Here is a 16,020-nt window from a genome sequence, read left to right as displayed (position 1 = left end):
TATGCTAGAGACCAAAAGGCTTGGTCAGAGACTGTTCAAGTCCATCTCAGCTCTTTATGCCTTTTCTTATCACTGGCCCCTCCAGCTTTTCCGAATACAGCACATTCCAAAATGTCATTGGATCACAAAGTCTTGTTTTACTCTTTTGAATTAAACCCAGGTCCAGCCTGCAATGTAAGTGTATTTGCTAGAAGAAACTGATCTTGCCTAACAGCTTTTCTTAAAGATTTGGTTGTTGTTGCTAGAGACGATCACCTGTTTAGCAATGCCTAAATCTGCTTTTCCTTCTAGATGTAAAGAATGATCCATGGACAAAGAATCCTGCAGGAACTGCAGGTAATGTTATTAAAAGCTCCACACCTCCCCTGGAAACATTTATAATGGGAAAGCTTGAATAATGGCCTTCAAGTTGAAAGCAAGAACTGTACTGAGTTACGCTCCCACCGAGCTCACAGACACCCCATGCTGATTTTGACACTTGGTACTTCGTGGAGCCTTTTAATAATAATTTTTCTGAAGAAAAAAAAATCAAACTCAAAACCCAAGTGTTGTCACGTGGACAGTCTGAGGGGTTTTATTCTGACTTCTCAGGTGAAAAAACTGACTCAGGATGTGTGACTTAAAAGTCCATGGAAGCCCTCCAGCATATCATCACACATAAATGTTAACAGCACTACTGGTAAAACATAGCAGGTGTTTATATTAGTGTAACTGTGTATTCTGGGGCTTGTTTTGGTTACTAGATTGAACCCTCACAGATGTTTCTGTATTTCGCCTTCATCTCCATTTGAGAGTTCCTAATTTATCCCTGCTGGTACAGCGCTGCCTCACATGAGATCCTAGGGATTTTGGGGCAAGGAAGTGTAAGAGCGGGACAAAATCCTTGTTGCTCTACCTGTATGTGACCCCATCTTTTTGTACATGAGTGGGACAGAGCCCTGCAGAGCGAGACAGCTCTTGCACGCCCCGTATAAATTCTGGTAACGCAGACTCGGGCTGGGTGGGCAGCAGAGTCCAACTCAGATGGGTGTTGCTGACGTAACTAGATAGGAAATGTTATTTAAAAAACTTGAAGGTGCAAAATGAAAGCATTAAAGGTCGAGACCCGTTCCGTGTGGCTTGCAGGGGCCGTGGTGGTGGCCCTGCCTTGGTCTCCCTCTCACCATGGAGCAACCAGCCACCGTGCCCTGGGGAGCTTTGTCTTGCCAGGACCAGCCCCATTTCTGGCTCTGGACCAGCACTAATGGCTTCTGCACACAGGTGCCTTGCACCATCCCATGCCCTCAGCCCCGAACCATCATCCAGCTGGGGATAAAGCCTCTGAGGGCAGAGCTGCACTGGGGCCAGAAGGTTAAGAGAGCTGGCCTGGTTCAGCCTGGAAAAGAGAAGCTCTGGGGAGACCTAGTGATGGCCTCCCATTACTTCCCGGGGTCCTAGAGGAGAGTGGGAGAGGGGCTGTCACCAGGGAGTGCAGGGACAGGACAGGGGCAATGGCTTCAAGCTGGCAGAGGGCAGGGTTGGGTTAGACATTAGGAAGGAATTCTTCCCTCTGAGGGTGGGGAGGCCCTGGCACAGGGTGCCCAGAGAGGCTGTGGGAGCCCCTGGATCCCTGGCAGGGTTCAAGGCCGGGTTGGATGGGGCTTTGGGCACCCTGGGCTGGTGAGGGTGTCCCTGCCTATGGCAGGGGCTGGAACTGGGTGATCTCTGGGGTGCCCGTTCCGTGACTCCAGGAGAACCACACAGCCACCGGTCCTGCCCCATCCGCCTCCAGCAGCTCCCATCGCCCCGCGCCGGGATGGGGGGAGCGGCGCGGGCCGGGGCCGAGGCCGGGGCCGGGGCCGGGGCCGGGGCCGGGAGGCGGGGCCGCCCGCTCGGCCGGAAGCGCCCGCCCTGCCACCGTGGCACCGCCGCCGCGCGCGGACTACGCGTCCCGGCGTGCCCTGCGGCGGGCGGGAGAGCGCGCCTCAGCCGCCGCGGCGTTCGGCGGCCCGTGCCGCGGGCTCCACCTTGAGCCGGGCCGGTCGCCGTCCCGAGCCGCGTCTCCGCGGCGCCCTGCCTCTCCCCCCCCTCCGCGCCCCGCCCCGAGGAGGACGCGCAGGGTGAGCGCGGGGCCGCGGGCGGGCGGTGGCTCTTCCCCCTCCTCACTCCACCCCCCCGCCCCGCTGCCTGGCTGTGCGCGCGGGCGCCCCCTCGCGGCGGGCGGCGCGGGCGCAGGGAGCGGGTTCGGCCGGGAGGGGCCGGAGGAGGTTGGCGGGATCTCGGCTCTCTCCTCCCTCCCCGAGAACGGGAGAACCGGAAAGGTTTGCCGAGAGGGGAGGCAGGACGGGTTGTCCTCCGGGCTGCGGGCGGGCTGCTGGCGGGGCCGCGGCTGAGGGCGCGCAGGTGCGGGCGGCCCGGCCTGGGCGCGGGGCCCTGGCTCGCGCGGCCTCCCTGAGGCGACCGCTGTGAGGGCCGGAGAGCTGGGGACGGGCTGCGTGAGGCGAGCTGGAGGAGCCCGTTGCTCCGGGGGCGCCTGCTTTTCCCTGCCTCCGTGTGACCGGGGAATGTGTAATGTCGTCTCCCAGGCCACCGCTCCAAAGAATCTCTGTGGCTCGTGTGCCGAGCCCCGCGCTGTGTGCCGCGGCCGTGGAGGGAGCCTTGCGCTCCCCACAGACACCTGCCCAGCGCACGAGGTTCTGTGCTCTCTGGGAACGGTAGAAGCACTCGCATTCCCCCGCCCCTTTTCCTCCTCAGAGCTTAGGAAGGGCAGAACTACACGTTTTCAAGAAGTTCTTTCCTCACAGTCAGCTTTTTGGGGTCCCTTTTTTGGGTCCTGTTGGGACCTGGAACGAGTCCAGAGAAGGGCAACCAGGCTGGGGAAGGGGCTGGAGGGCAAATCCTCTGAGGAGCAGCTGAGGGAGCTGGGGGTGTTGAGCCTGGAGAAGAGGAGGCTGAGGGGAGCCCTTCTCCCCACCTCCCCTGCCCTGCCAGGAGGGTGCAGAGAGGTGGGCGATGGTCTCTGCAGCCAGGGGACAGGAGATGGGACAAGGGGCAATGGGCTCAAGCTGCCCCAGGGCAGGGTCAGCTCAGATGTGAGGGCAAAGTTCTTCCCTGAAAGAGCTGTGGGGCTGTGGCACAGGCTGCCCAGGGAGGGGGCTGATTCCCTGCCCCTGGGTGTGTTTAACAGAGGGGTAGATGAGGTACTTAGAGATCTGAGTCAGCACAGGACAGGAACAGTTGGACTTGATGGTCTTAAAGGTCTTTTCCAACCTTGTGATTCTGTAATATGTTTCGAATAAAAATAAGAGGAGGGATATGTTCCATGCTGGTAATAAGAAAACATGGAGGGTGAAATCCTAATACAACATTGTTGTAACAAGGAGATGAGATTTTCCAAGAGGGATGGGTAGTTCTGTAAAAGAAGAGATGGGTCCTGATGGAAAAGGCAGAGGCAGACTGAGATTTTGTTTCTAACAAAAAAAAAAAAGTCTGTTAATAATAGATAGGTTGTTTCTTTAGCCTGTTTGGACAGAAGGAGCTGTATTCTTGGGGTGCAAGACCCCTTGATTCATCTGTTGCAGCCTGGCTGTCTAATGAGGACTGTCCAAAAGAGAGTGGTCTTTCTGGTGAGGCCTGTCTTTGTCACTAAGGAATTGTCTTCATGCAGGACATAAGGTTAGAGGGTGTAGAGAGGTGGGTGATGGTGTCTTCAGCCAGGTGACAGGATGAAGGGGAATGGCCTCAAGCTGTGCCAGGGCAGGTTCAGATCAGGTATTGGGGGAAAGTTCTTCCCTGAAAGGGTTATGGGGCACAGGAACAGGCTGCCCAGGGAGGGGGGTTGAGTCACCATCCCTGCATGTGTTTAAAAGATGGGGAGATGGGGTGCTCAGGGATATGGTTTAGTAGAGGACACGTATGGTTGGACTTGATGATCTCAAAGGTCTTTTCCAACCTAATGATTCTGGAATTCTGTGACATCCTTTTATATATGTCCTTTTGAAAGGCTGCCATCTGAGACACAAGCATTTAATCCTCTTCCCTGCCCCTAGGAAGCTGATTTACACTTGCCAGGGGAAGCAGACACGTGGGTTGGTTTGAAGCACTCGGGCTTACTTTGTTAGAGAAAAAGGACTGTCTGCTCATCCAGGCCCTGTGCAGAAGACCAAAACCATTATACTACTGTAGGAGTTGATGATGTCCTGGTGTCCTTAACACTTCTGGTTATAACAGAAAGCACAGACAAGAGCTAAGGAAGGCAAAGGCAGGGTGACAGGACTAAGAGCTTGGACAGTCTTTAGCGAGCTACAGAATGGCTTCTGTACATACAAAGGTAAATAACTGGATGAAAATGAGCATACAGAGGGAGGGGAAAGTGCAGTGGGGAAGCCTCTGAAGTTATGAACAGCAAGGAGAAGCTGTGGGGAGAAATGCCCAGTATTCTCTAAGCAGAAAGCAAACTGTGAACAAAAGGAAGTACTTTTCCACAAAAAGTGAAACTTGTTGCCCAAGCTTTCACTAGAGATGAAATACAGTTTGTCTCTAGAGAGACAAAACACAGTTTGGTTCAAGGAGGACTTATTTAAATGTATGGAAAATAGGTTCATTACTATTGCTTGGATTCTTCCTCTGGGCCCTCAGGAAAACCCAAACCAGCTGGTTGGTTTCAAGAGGTAACAGAATAAAAAAGCATTCCACAGAAGTACTTTCTTCTTACGCCTCTTCCAAAACATCTAGGCTAGCTACTTCACAATCAGTTCACATTTCAAAAAAGCTTTTTTTTTTTTATCTCCCTTCCTTTCTTTCTTCAAAAGCAAAAGCAAAAAACCCCTAAGGCTGAATGATACATTATGGCTTTTACATATGTAAATCATGTATTTCATCAACTGAATAGGAGTTATCATAACACCAGGATTGAATTGCTAGGTTACATGCATAATCTTTTTTACTAGTTCAGAAATCATTCAGAATTAACTTGAATGTGTAGAAGTCGAGTTTAATTTGCTTCAAACATTTAGTTTCTGGTGAGTAAAACAATGAAGAAATCACATTCTCCAAGCTGGTACCACTACAGAACACTAGGGTAAGGCTTGCGATGCTGACAAGAACAGGGGTTATGCTCTGCTGTATTTGACCTGAAATTCAGAGTTTATTTGCAATTTGTGAATGATTTTTGAAGATGGACAAGGTGTGTGCTGTGTTTGGCGGATCCCGAGGGATCGGAAGAGCCGTCGCAGAGCTGCTGGCACAGAAGGGCTGCCGCCTGGCCATTGTTGCCAGAAATCTGGAAGGAGCCCAAACCACTGCACGTCATCTTGGTGGTAGGTATGCTGCCTTGCAGTGCTTCCTTTGCAGTGCCTAGGTAACTTGTGAAAGTAATAAGTCATAAAATAAACCTCGTTGTTTAACTAGATGAAAATGAAAATAAAGGCAGGGAAAATTGAAAGAAAAGTTAACACCAGGACATTTTTCTTCTCATAATGTTTTTTGGGCAAGTTAAGTGTGCTGGGATTCATACCTTGTGGGTGGAATAGGTGAGATGAAAGGAATCATTCAAGGTCACAGCAGGGAGGTAATACAAACCGAATCATTCTTGGCTTCCAACCAAGCCAGAAATGAGACCAGTCTGCTCATGCTGAACTTCTGATTTCTAAAGGCCAAAATATAAACCAAGAAATAGTCACGTAACTGATCAATACAGTGACTGAAACTTGTCCTTATGGAATTCTCTGGAGAGTAAATGGGGCTAGTTCAGCATCTTTTTGGCAATTGACTTGAAAAATTCTGAAGAGGATTTATGAATGAATGGCATACCATCTTTTTATTACTTGCCTTTATGTCAATGCAGCAGGACATCTGGCGCTTAGCTGTGATGTATCCAGTGAGGAAGAAGTCCAAAAAACTTTTGAGGACATGCAGAGGAATTTAGGTCCTATTAACTACTTGGTTAATGCAGCTGGGATCAACAGGTTAGTTATTTGTTACAAGATTCTATGTAATTTTACATGGTAGCATGTTATGATAAGGTGTTGAGGGGCTTTGCATTTAGGAAGGGTGTTGTTACTGAGCACATCTGAAAACAGTGTTAAAGCACTCACCAAGTTTGTTCCTGATGAGGTACAGTTCTAAAATGATGCAGCTTTCATTGCAATTTCTACATTCTGAGTTTGAGTTGCCCCTCTGCTCCTCTTTCTTCCACTTCTTCACCCTGAAATAGTCCAAAGCAATGCTTGATACTTCTCTGGAGGTGCTGTTTCTGTGAGCAAGGGTAATTTTTCTTTTCTTGTTGTGTCTCATCTTTGCAGTGTCATCCTTTTGGGTGTGAGAATGTATAGAGCCCTGTCAGCCCCCATTAACACTCCACTCATCGGTCCTGCTTTGTTACGAGTAAATGTGATGATGGGGGTTGGTCAGTGAGTTCTTCTGGGGTTTTTGCTCTGTCTGTTAGGGATGCCTTGTTGCTGAGAACCAAGACAGAAGATATGGTAGCCCAGATTCACACTAACCTTTTGGGAACAATGCTGACCTGCAAAGCTGCTGTAAAAAGTATGATTCAGCAACAAGGAGGTGCTATAGTCAACATAGGTAAGTTGCTTGTGTAACTCAGTGGAATTCTATGGGACAGTTTTCTAGAAACCTTTAGCAGGTGGAAATGAATTTTTCTTTGCATTTAGGCATCCTGTATACATAGAAATGCTATGAATGTTTAGGTTTAGTGTAATTTCAGCAGCTTCTAAAAGGAAAGGCAGCTTGTTTCAGAAATAACCAGCTCAGAGTATATTTTATTGGGAAAATAATTTTACCATTCTTCATCAGCTCCATCAGTATGCAGATCTCCTGGCTGCTAGTTAACTAACAATCAAGTAGGTGCAGTTTGTTTCTTTTCTTGCTGCTTTTTCTGTGCAGGTGTATAATTTTAGAAAGCTCTTTTTATTCTTCCAGTGCCTGTTGGACAATATAGATAAATGTATTGCACAAAACTTACAGATAATTGAGGAATTTGCTTATCCCAGCAGTAGGCTATGAAGTACACTTAATAATGTACTTCTAATTTCTCTTTTCCCATTCCAAATAAAAACCTGAAATGATGAAGCTAGTGCAAGTTTTCAAATCAGTCATTTAATCTTTGCTTCTTGTTGATGTTTCCCTGTTTCAGGAAGTATTGTAGGACTTAAAGGCAACTCTGGTCAGAGTGTGTACAGTGCTACCAAGGCAGGACTGGTGGGGTTTTCACGCTCTCTTGCTAAAGAAGTAGCGAAGAAGCAAATCCGAGTCAACGTGGTCGCTCCAGGTTAGTTCTTGGGAAGTTCCATACTTGACTCTTGCCATACAGGATCCTCAGGACTGCTGGGTATTTGCTGTACTCTGAAAATGACAAGAAAAATTGCTTTTATTTTCTTCAGCTTTTGTAAGTAAATGTATTTAATATCTCCTTTTTTTTCAGTTTAAAGTATAATGCTTTCTTTTACAGGGAATGTACTTTTAGATGATAGCATAAGGTGCCTTTTTTAAGGGAACCCTGAGAAATTAGACGTGTGTTTACCTGCTCCTCTATCCATTATTACATTTGCTCTTCCTACAAAACCTGCTGTCCTTGCAGGTGGAAGGATTAGATCTGCTGACCTGGCTCTGATGCCTTTCAGACTTCTCAGGGAACCGGTTCCACTTGTGAACTGGGCAGGAAAAATGCTTTTTGTCGTTTAGTGAGTTGAGCAGCTCACTGAAAGCTCCAAAGTTGTCATAAAGGGGCAGAATGGTACAGTAGAAAGCAAAACCAAGACTCCCTTCTTGGTAGCAGCCAGATAGCAGATCAGATTGGCTCTTTATGAAGCTGCAGCTTACGTGAAGTACAGCAGTGGGAAAACTCCATCTCAGATACCTGAAAATTGTAAAGAAGTGTCCTTCAGAAATGTCAAGAAGCATTCTTCAAGTGAGTGCTGCAATAGAAATTGCCAAGGGCTATTGTAAGGTCTAAAATATAATGGAAACATTTGCAAGCTGTAGTGGTTTCTTGCCAGAGGTTTCATACTCACGTGTTTAATTAGGATCAGAAAAGTGATATTAAGTGTGGGGTTTGAGGCTAATCTTAGCTACTTATTTATTATTATTTTTTAATGGACTTCTGTGGGTCTCTGCTTTTTGATTATTACATCAGTGCTTCCAAAACTGGAAGGCTTCTTCATGTTTAGATAAAAAAATTGGTCTTGGCTGTAAGATGAAGTGAACCCACTTTTCTGAGGCTTTCAGAAGTGACACTCTTCTGACCAGACTGAAGAATGGTAGCTGGTGCTGACTCCTGGTAGGAGATTCCTAGAGGAATTCAGTTGATGGCTAGGTAACTCTTCAAACCTCTCTCCTCTCTTAGGCTTTATTCACACAGAGATGACTGCTCACTTGGAAGAAGATCAGCTGAAAAAAGCAATTCTCCTTGGGAGGTTTGGAGAGCCCCGGGAAGTCGCACAAGCTGTGGTCTTTCTTCTAGAGTCGCCATACGTTACAGGGAGTACTCTAGTTGTAGATGGAGGCTTGCAGCTTATGACTTAAATGCTTCCTTGAACAAATTCCTGCTTTAAAGTCACGATGATAATATATAAATACACATTAGTTAATGGGAGAGGGGTGAAAATGAGCTGGAGATTGATGTGTGCAGTGGTCTTGATGATACTGGGTCAGAGGAGAAATTCGGCACCGGTAGAGTCCAGCACGTATCTTTACCCACCTGAAAGAGGGTGCAGAAATTTGAACAAGATCTGCTTTTGGGATGGCTGCAATTTGAAATAGCAAGCTGATACATTTTTACAGGACTGTATTTTTATAAAGTGCTGTTTTACAATTAGGGATAGAGTGGAGATTGTATTTGAATTATCATGTTGCACAAAGGTTAATGAAGTGCAGAGGCAAGTTTATTGGTTGGCAAATATGATTGCATCAGGTTTTCCATGTAGGGTGAAGATTATGAACCACATGAATTTTTATCCCTGTCAGCCCCTACAAAGCAGCAAGGAGTTTCCTTTGGGTTTTCTAGAATCACAGGATGTGTTGGGTGGGAAGGGACCTTCAAAGGCCATCTAGTCCCACCCTGCAGTGAGCAGGGACATCTTCACTAGAGCAGGTCTCTCAGAGCCCCAGCAAGCCTGACCTTGGATGTTTCCAGGGATGGGGCCTCCACCACCTTTCTGAGCAGCCTATGCCAGTGACCCACCACCCTCAGAGCGAAGAACTGCTTCCTAATACCCAACCTAAATCTCCCTTTTTCCAATTTAAACCAACACCCCTCATCCTATCACTCTGTGCCCTCAGGAACAGTTCTTCCTCAAGTTTCCTTGGGGTTTTCTAGAATCACAGACTCACAGGATGGTTAGGTGGGAAGGAACCTTCAAAGGCCATCTAGTCCCACCCCTGCAGTGAGCAGTTCTTCCCCAAGAAGAACTGTTTTTATTTGTTTGTAGGTAGCACTACAAAGCTGGCAGCTTCTAGATCTTCACCATACCTGAAGTGCCTTTAGGAGATGTAATTATGTGCAACGTGTTTGATAAAGACAAAACCTGCTCAGTTCCATTCTTGAATGTACGTACAGCGCCCATTTGATCCAGCAGCACTTGTCTGTGTACATGGAAGGACTGTTGACTGGCCACTGGAGTTGCTGATTCTGGAATACTCCACTGATGAGGACAGTGCAGCTGCAGACCTTGCTGCATGAAAGACTTCTCACTGGTGTTTAGAAAACACGGAGCGCTTCCAGAGGGTGAAGTCAAGGTGTTTTGCTCTGTATATCCTTGATTGCTCAGTTCAACTGCTCTGTTAATGCTCATTAATATGTATGTATAGTCAATAAAATAGCCATTTATTTTATTCAAAGCAGCTTTTGAAGCAGAGTAATTATAATCCTCTGTAAACGATCCTGAGCATTCGTCCTGCTGAAAAATCATCAAAAATTTGACCTGAGGCTTTTCTATTGAGATCAAGTAGCTTTTGGTAATTGATGTTTTTATCATCTCTGAAGAAAACTCTGAATGTGGTTTAGGACCTTCACTTCTTAGCTCCAGTGTTCACTAAATCATGATCCAGATGTTGATTCAGCTTTTGAAATTACTTCCTCTCTTGGCACAAACCAAAGCACGGAAAGAAGAGATCTCACTGATGATAACTGTGGTAACTTTGAGGCTTTAAAACCTGAGATGTTCTTCATTTGTGCAGCTGAGAAAGTTTCTCTTCGTGCCAGAAAACTGCCTTTTCAAGCTTCTCACAGGTATGTGTTGAGAAATAATGCAAGGAATGGTTGCATTATTATGTATTCAGGGACTTCTACAGTTGGTTGTGTGACTTTGGAATGTGAAATACCACTGAAGGGAGTCCTTGCAGGAGTCCTGGTCTTACTCTTACCTCTCTGTGGGAAGGTGACGGTGTTTGCTGTGACAAGTTATGTGTTGTATGTGTCTCTGCACTAAAAATACAGCTGTTAATTATGTTTCTCCTCAATAGGAATTGGCCAGAGAATAGATGATTTTTCCCTCAAGGATGGTAAAGGTGAGGAAGGACAGCTGGTACTCCTGTTTTTTACTAGTCATGTAGTAACACGCCAGTAACCTGGCTGCTGCTCATACCCATCCTTAGTATTTTACAGACCTGTGTGATGTATCTGGACCAGAAACCAGGCTTAAGACACTAAAAATGATTTCCTCTTAGTGAGTCCTGGCCTTAATTATTATCCCTTGTTTTGCTGGGTAAGGAAACTGTTAAATAAATTATAAGTTTGTATTTGTAATTAGAACCTGGAATGACACCCTCTACTTCCTTGAGCGAGGAGCAGGTAGAACCACTTACAGTATTCACTGTGGGTTTATCTTTGCAAAAGTACCATGGGTTATGTTTTGCTTTATATTGCTTCCCAAAACAATGTCTGATTGTTTTGCCTTTTCCTAACCTTTACTCTTAGGCTTTCAGAAGCTGCATGAGAACAATACCTCAATCCTGAATAATTAACACTCAACTTGGCCCATTCCTTACCTGTGTATTTTGGTCTGATCTTCTCTGTTTTCCCCAGTACAAATTGTTCCCATTTATCTACATTTATCTGTTCAGCCTGCTGGTTTCAACATCTATTCCCTCACTGAAATGGGTTGGCATTTTTTAAAATGTCTTTATCCCATTAGTGCTTGGAGTAGCGTGGTGGTACTGTTTGCTCTGCCAAAGCAACTCTGACTTCCCTCAGTGTGTTTTCCCAGTTGCTTTCATGGCTGTACAACAGTTTCTGGCAGTTTGCTATATACACAGAAATCATAGAATCCCAGACTGGTCTGGGCTGGAAGGGACCCCAGGGATCACAGAGCTCCAACCCCCTGCCACAGGCAGGGACACCAACCTCCAGGCCTGGAGCTACACAAGGTTGCCCAGGGCCCCAGCCAACCTGGCCTTGAACACCTCCAGGGACGGGGCACCCACCCCCTCTCTGGGCAGCCTGTTCCAGCCCCTCACCACTCTTTCTGTAAAGAACTTCCCCCTAGTATGCAATTTAAACCTTCCTTCCTTTAGCTTTAATCCATAGGAGCTGTCGTGAGGAAGAGCTTTTGCAGACTCTTACGGTAAGAGAAGTCTGCGTTACATCCCCTGAACAGATTTCACGCCGGCCTCCTGAGGGCAGTGTGTCCTAAGGCACGGCTGTACTGGTAACACTGGGGTGGTGGTGCCTGTGTAGGTTTGGGGAAGTGGAGTTGCAAAACAAAGGTGATAGCTGGGAATGCTGTTAGGAGTTTTGGAACATCCCAATCCTTATATCCTGAGCTGTTTGGATGGAAGGCATAATTTTTAAGGGTGGAAAGGATTTCAGTACTGCGTTCAGTGAAACTTGTAGAGGGGATATTGAGCTCTCAGCCTTGGAAAGCTCTTTGTTACATTGTTGTACAGTTAAGGTTTAGGCTGTAACAGTTGTCTAGTGCTGTTAAACAAACTTTCCTCCTCTGGGTTCACAGTGGGAGAGGTTTGAGTGTCTGAAATTGAAATGTCTGTTGGCTGTGAGTTGTGCCAGGGGAGGGTCAGGTCAGGAATGAGGAGACATTTCTTCTCCCAAAGAGCGGTTGGGCATTGGAAGGGGTTGCCCAGGGAGGTGGGGGAGTCACCGTCCCTCGGGGTGTTCAAGGAGAGGCTGGATGAGGGACCTGGGGACGTGGGTTAGTGAGTCTTATGGGTGGTCTGGGGATGGTTGGACTGGATGATTTTGGAGGCCTTTTCCACCCTTCATGATTCTGTGGTTGCCTGTTGCAGTTATGTGACTTTGTTTTAAGTGTGGTTTAAGTAAAGCAAATGAAAACTGAACTTTTCCAGACCGGGCCCCCCACTTAATCCAAGTGATCAGTGTTTGAAAAGACAGTGTTGGCAAATGTGGTGGGAGAGAGAAGGCTGAGCAGAGCCTGGGCTGTGCCTACTGACTGAGGAAGTGGGAACTCAGCTGAAGCTCCAGGCTCCATTTGATTTTCACCCACACATTGTGTGCATGTTCTGTGTACTGAAGGCTCCTTTTTGCTGTAGGTCTGTGGAGTTAGTAACAAACAGCACCTGTACCTTGCCAGATCAGCATGACTATGACCACATGAACTGCTCTAGTGGTTTATGCTTTTATTTCTCATATTAAAAGCCCATCTCTGTTAAGATCTGGGATATTTTTTTGTTCATTTCATAGAACAAAAGACAACATTAAAACTTACAATTGTGAGGGTTTTTTCACTCCTTTTTTAAATGCATCAGATCCAAATCTGCTTTTTTTCCCTTTTCTCCTTTTTTTCCTTCACCTACTTTACTGTTACAGCCTCATTCTCTGAAATAAAAGAGAATCTTTCTGTCACAGCTGTTAAAACTAAAACAGCTTTGGCTGCTTGGAGGTCTGGTAACGAAGTGCCAGTTTGGGTACGATGATGTCAAACATGTTGAGACAACTTGCAGGTAAAAGCCACATCCATTCTCTGCAGGTTCTTGTAGCTCTTCAATTGCAGGTGGAACAGGCAGCACCCTCTGTTTTTACACTTCCCCATAACTTTCAGAGTGGGGCAAAGCTTTCTGCTGTGCAGTGAAGCTGTGTTCAGTCAGTCTGCACAGACTAGAGCAGCAAGGTTAATTCTCTGCACCATTTTGCAAAGCTGTTTGCCAAGTTTTCTGTAAAATCTTTGTTTCTATTAGCACCATGATGCCTTTCTTCCTAATGCTGTATTATCTGGCTTCCAGAAATGCTTAGCATGCACCTGTATCTCTCCTTGATTAATTAAGGTGGTACCTTTCTATTTGGGGGAGAATTAGATATACTGGATTATTAATACATGTGGTAAGTTCATAATAAATTATTAACTCTGATGTGTTCAGCTGAAGGTGTCCATGACGAGGTACGTGCATGCCAAAGGGATAAGCTGGGTTTTGCCTCTGAAAAGGACAGCTGATTTGACTCCCCTTAGCTTATTATCCTTTGTAATTAGGAACTACATTTCTGCTGTACTAACTGCTGATTAATGCTCTGTCATGTCAGCTTCCTGCAACTTCCACACTGAGCTCCACCACTGCTGGGAGCTCAGTCCCAAATTCTGACTTGACACCTGCCAAAGGCTGCCCAGACGAGACTCAGCTCTGAAGCAAGGGCAGTGGAGGTGCTGTGTCAGCATTTTTTTTCCCATTTAAGGTGCTGTGTTCTTTCAGCTTCACCTTAGGCTCGGGTGCCATCTCTCCTGGACACAGACAGATCACTGATGTCTTAGTCCTTGGGATGAGTGATTGGAAACGCTGTGACGCTCCATCTTCACTGTAGGCTGCCCTGAAATTCCCTTCCATAGAATGACAGTCACCAGCAGTAGCTGCTCCTTGATGTGTTACTCCTTTTATCTGAGGGGAAAGTGGATGTGTGACTTGACAAACTGAAATTCTTGAAAGCTGCTGCTGGTCCTTACCTGAAATGACATCATTCAGCTGCTGTTCAAGATTTTCATATTTACTAAACATTGTGCTGATAAGAGGATTACACTCCCTTTTAGGTTTCTGGTCATTAAACATGAATCAGGAAATTATCAGAGACTGTGCAGCTGAATACAGAATTTAAGGAAGTTAAAAGCTTTTACTGTAGATTAACAGTATATTACAAAAATATTCAGTGAATCTGATACTGGATTGTCTGAGGAAGTGAGTCAATACGTTATTAAGTTATCAATATGTTAATAAGAACCATAATTGTGCATTATACTACAGAACAGTGGGGTAAAGCAGGCTTTCTCGATGGGCCCTTCCCTGCAAATGACTCCAGCAGTCACTCAGAGAAATACTGCAGGTAAAACCCATCTCTAAAACCCACTAGTTCTTAAATCTGCGATAGAGCAGAGTTGTGTTGCCCACTGTACAACCAGTCTTGCCTTAGAAGGTATCTGCAACACCTCCTGCAGTAGCTTGGAAAGGGGCTTTCCTTGGCAAGGTAGTTTTATACCCTCAGTTTGTTGTAGAAATACTTTGGGGTGTCTGGGCCAGGAGTCGGCCAAAAAAAGCTTGCCATGACATTCACATGTGTGTTTAACAGAACCTTTTCAAGCAGAACTCCCCAGCCTGATCCACCCAGCGTGCTGAGGGCTGTGGAGCTCCCGCTGGAAATGACATAATCACTCTGGGCAGTGGCCACGTGCTGTCATTTGTTTCCTCTCCTTGTGCTTTCTGGACCATTGATGCTACAACAGAACCAGAGCATGACAGCATGGCAAGACTTGGCCCTTCCCTGGGCTTTCCCTGTTGCATCACAGTTACTCTAGAAAGCAAGAGAGGCTTCTCCTTCCTGGTGGTGCTGGACTGAAGGTCATTTGTCTTCCTCCTCAGGCGTGGCTGCTGGAACCGCTGCTGCACAGGTACTGTTCCTTGTAGCCTGGCTTTTCTTCTTGTTGCTCTGAGCATTTTGTTGCAAACACTGAGATTTTCATTCAAAGATTCGGTGCAGCATGCAACTATATTTATGTACTATTAATCACTTTTACAAAAGGATGCAAATTGTGGCTTAATGCTGAATTTAAGATGTGTTAAGAATATTGTGTGGACTAGATTGTGACCGTCTTGGGGTGAAAGAGCTGTGTTTTCATGTGCCTGCTGTGTCACAAGGGTGTTCAAACAGGGGCTGTGCAAGGGGAGGGCTTTTCTCTTTTAGCCCGTTCAGAACACGCTCAGTGTCAGCAAATCCTGCCCCTTGCACGAATCGTGAGGCAGCGAGGTGGCTGTCAGTGTGCATGACCTGAGCTGCCACTGCCAGCCATGAACCCGCCGGTGCTGCGCCGGGCGAGTTTGGGGGCTGGGTCCTACAGCCAGAGGTGTGGCAGAGCCCCCTCAGCATCGGGACACGGTGGGTGATGTGATCTCATCACATATTTACATATTAAATCCGTTTGGGCTGCTGGGAGAGGTAAGGATGTGGCTGGCTGTGTGGGGGGAGTCGAGGTGTTTATTAGCATTGCAACCTGAGTGAATTGTAACGGTCTTTGAAGGCAGAGAGAGACACAGAGAGAGACTATGATGGTTTAGGCAGGGCTTCAAACTGGACTGTAGCTTGGTTTTTGATCCCTGAGCCCCAGCTGGCTGTGGTGGGACAAATCGGTGTAGGATGATCTCACTGTTGCTGCTGCGGTGAAGGTGCAGGGTGTGCTGAGGAACCTTGTGTGCTGGGGTACAGCACCAGCTCAAACCCTTTCTGCATGTGGAATTCTGCACCTCGCTGTCTGTGCTTTGACAGAGGTTTCTGTCCTCATCCTCAGTGAGTTGTGTGGAGTCTCTGATTGCTTTGGATACGCTTGGACCAAGAGGCTTCCTAAACAATTCCAAGTCTTCCCATGGCTAAACCTGAAGCCTTGCAAAAAGTTAAAGACTTTCCCCCCCCCCACCCCCAGTGCCATGAACTGATGGAAGTGCACTTTCAGGTCATGCTGCCTATCTAGAGTTTGTAGAGCGACATGAAACTTCAGAAAGTTTCTTTGCTGCTTCCAAGAATGTCAGATTTTTGGCTGGAAAAGCGTGTCGTTTGGTTGTGCGCACGGCTGTCTCTGC

The 16,020-nt window shown here is 46.8% G+C and overlaps 1 protein-coding gene across 2 annotated transcripts; it reads left to right on the top strand.

Annotated features, from left to right (window-relative positions):
* The first annotated feature begins 2,213 nt into the window (after positions 1–2,213).
* On the top strand, positions 2,214–9,834 carry CBR4 (carbonyl reductase 4). Of its 2 annotated transcripts, none has more exons than XM_084263093.1 (6): positions 2,214–2,300; positions 5,125–5,297; positions 5,825–5,945; positions 6,425–6,561; positions 7,133–7,267; positions 8,342–9,834. In XM_084263093.1, the coding sequence occupies exons 2-6, from the start codon at positions 5,156–5,158 to the stop codon at positions 8,518–8,520; spliced, it is 714 nt and encodes a 237-aa protein (XP_084119219.1). In that variant the 5' UTR covers positions 2,214–2,300; positions 5,125–5,155; the 3' UTR covers positions 8,521–9,834. The 2 variants fall into 2 exon arrangements, with proteins under 2 accessions (XP_084119219.1, XP_084119220.1); XM_084263094.1 differs by having other exon boundaries at positions 2,239–2,300; positions 5,156–5,297.
* The last annotated feature ends 6,186 nt before the right edge of the window (positions 9,835–16,020 follow it).

Source organism: Gallinula chloropus, assembly GCF_964237585.1.
Source record: "Gallinula chloropus genome assembly, chromosome: 4".
Taxonomy (NCBI): Eukaryota; Metazoa; Chordata; class Aves; order Gruiformes; family Rallidae; genus Gallinula; species Gallinula chloropus.
The sequence above is the reverse complement of the archived record's forward strand: the minus strand, read 5'-3'. Positions and strand labels throughout refer to the sequence as shown.

Excerpts from the sequence above, each read along its gene's own strand:
- CBR4 (XM_084263093.1), top strand. The coding sequence starts at position 5,156 with ATGGACAAGGTGTGTGCTGTGTTTGGCGGATCCCGAGGGATCGGAAGA. Across the intron at positions 5,298-5,824 it reads CACTGCACGTCATCTTGGTG|CAGGACATCTGGCGCTTAGC; the intron begins GTAGGTATGCTG and ends ATGTCAATGCAG. Across the intron at positions 5,946-6,424 it reads AATGCAGCTGGGATCAACAG|GGATGCCTTGTTGCTGAGAA; the intron begins GTTAGTTATTTG and ends TCTGTCTGTTAG.